The sequence below is a fragment of the Branchiostoma belcheri genome, unplaced genomic scaffold (genome assembly GCF_001625305.1).
Source record: "Branchiostoma belcheri isolate BF01 breed outbred unplaced genomic scaffold, Haploidv18h27 scaffold118, whole genome shotgun sequence".
NCBI lineage: Eukaryota > Metazoa > Chordata > Leptocardii > Amphioxiformes > Branchiostomatidae > Branchiostoma > Branchiostoma belcheri.
Genome location: NW_017802580.1, coordinates 442,121 through 444,766, shown reverse-complemented (window position 1 = coordinate 444,766; position 2,646 = coordinate 442,121). Strand labels below are relative to the sequence as shown.

General features: G+C 36.5%; 1 protein-coding gene across 1 annotated transcript in view; it reads right to left on the bottom strand.

Annotated features, from left to right (window-relative positions):
* Positions 1-2,097: 2,097 nt before the first annotated feature.
* Positions 2,098-2,646, bottom strand: part of LOC109462541 (neuronal acetylcholine receptor subunit alpha-9-like) — an 18,760-nt gene continuing 18,211 nt past the window's right edge. The window contains exon 12 of the mRNA XM_019759095.1: positions 2,098-2,512. Coding sequence (XP_019614654.1) covers positions 2,098-2,512 — 415 coding nt within the window. The remainder of the gene's footprint in view (positions 2,513-2,646) is intronic.

The window sequence follows — 2,646 nt, the reverse complement described above, 5'->3', positions numbered from 1 at the left end:
TGTTACTGTCAGCCCGAGTTAAAAAAAAAAGTAGTCCATGACATTGCTACATGTACTTTATGTACATGTACCAACTAAACTTGCGACTCTAATTATACTCCAATCGACGTACTTATGTCACAATCAAAACTGTCCTATACAATTATACTTTTGTACAGTGAACCCATCACCAATCCAATTCAGCCAAGTCATACAGGTCAACATCACATGCAGGACTGTATGGAGCTTGAACAACAGAGCTATCTCTCAGACCCACCTCCACCGTACACCGAAACACCATGAAGCTTTCTACCATGGAAAACATTTTAAATGTTTCTACTTTTCTTTTATATTATGAAGAAACAAGGGGTATAAAATAAGAATAGCGGATCAGGAAACAACAGTTATTCAAGCATCTGGGTAGATTTTGAACACTGACAGTTTTTAAACCTCCATCCATCCATCAAATTTGATACCTGACAGGTCCTTGTCAATAATGAATGGCGGCTCCTGTATGTCATGATCGCGATGTCTTTGAACCTTTATCAATGCACATGAATGTATTACTTAATTAACTATAATAACCAAGTTGGGTATGGAGAATACCAGTGGATGCAGAGAATGATGCCTGCAGAAGCAGACCTTGGGTATGATATTGTAGTTTGCAATATTGATATCAAATTTGCAATGATTAATTCACACATGATGATGGATGCCCTTTTCACCTTCTTGTCATTATGGTTGGGTGCAGAAAGTTGTTGTGTCAATTATTATATTAAAGAATGCCTTTTATAACACAGTATGTACTGCATGTTATGGTTGATACACTAGAAAATAGAAAATAATAGTTACATGCATGTAAAGTTTTGTTTGCTTAAAATTGTTGTGATTATATCTTAATGTTTGCAACCTACAGTTGTAGTTAATATCTTAATGTTTGCAACCTACAGTTGTAGTTAAACAGTAGATTGAGAATTTTCCATTCACTATGTGTTGTTTTAGCCATTTCTGTTGATGAAATGGTCAAGAAAAGCACTTGGCCCCTGTTGACTTCGTGTATTGTTCAGATGTGAAAGAAACAACCAGCGACAGTAGCCATAGCAATCGTAGGTAGTTCCTTTTACCATGGTTTATCAAAAGTATAAGTAATACAGCAGAATCAACAGATATGGTGGAGATATTAAGATACGTTGTTTACAATTATGGTATGTCATATATATTATTTGCTAACATAGAGATATCATGCAATTCGTAGTATTCGAGATGGACGTCTTACTTGGAGCATCAGCAGCACACCTAGATTTTTTTTAAAGTGATATCATAACTGAAGTTGCTACAATGCAACAACGTACTATAGCAAGCATGTTGTATCATAACAGATTATAGCATCATAATCACTAAAGCAGATTCTAACACAGCTTTCAAAGCCTCACATTTGGTTGCACACTTTAATTCACCAGGCACAATGCAACGTAAGAAAGGTTGCCTAAATGGCTAATTTATATATAAGGCTATAATATATCTTGTACTAGTCATTACCTCTGCATTACGATGTGTCTAGTTTTACACCTTTTATCGGTTCCTGAGATGACCTTAATAAATCACCTAATAAGAACCCATCTATATGGCTGAACTCCATCATAATTTCTGTTTTCAAAAGATATCTGTTTACATAAGTTACTTCCACAAATTATGTGAGTCTTAAGTTGGTATGTCTTCCTTGAGCATCTGCAAAGTGATTCTTAATACAGACTTTATGAATCAAGATTATGTCCTCTTATTGCCTTTTGGAGGACGTTCTGACTTTGCAAAAGTTTTGTAGTTTCTGACCCCTTTATTCCCATTTATTAATGTTTAATCTCTGTTATACAGTAATGTTGTAAGTCAACAGATTTTTTTGCGTTCCTGTTGCTTGGTATTGAAATCAACAGATTTTAATTTCAATCAAATGTCGATGACTATAAAAAAGCATTTTGTAAAAAAATTAATAAATTGCAATGAAATGTCGATGAATCTGACGAAAGCATTTTTACATAGTTTTTTATTTTCATTTTCAATATCATCTGTTGTGAGCCTTTCTTTTAATTTTATTTTCAATATCATCTGTTGTGAGCCTTTTTAGGCAGGAATAACACGTTTGCGACCAATGAAGAGAGTGCATGGAATTGCCACGGCGACAGCAACAATGTAGAAAACCAAGCCCAAACGGTCAAGGACATGAGCCAACAAAGCGTACTCTGAATTTTCTTCATCGTCATCACCGACACTTGACTTTGCCAGAGCATCGATGCTACTAGACAGTTGACTAACAGTAGCATCTAACTTATCTACGCTTCCCTTTAACCCAATAAGGGTAGCTCCGACCTCGTTCTTCACGTTGGGAGGTGGGTTGACTTGTCCGGCAGTTGGGCCATTGTCCATCTTGAAGGCGTGGTTGGAGTGTCCCTCGATGTCATTAACTTTGTTCTTAACAGCGTCACCTGTTGGCTCTTCATTTTTCAGCTTCTTGGTCAAGTCACCCAACAACAGGGCCCTGGAAGTGTAGAAATCCCGGTCAACTTTTATAACGTTACTATATTGGTAAGGTATATTAGTTTACATTTTTACAAGTTAAAAATTTAACCCTATCTAGACCGGGCTTTTTTGAGCTTGGTGGGCCGGGGGGGG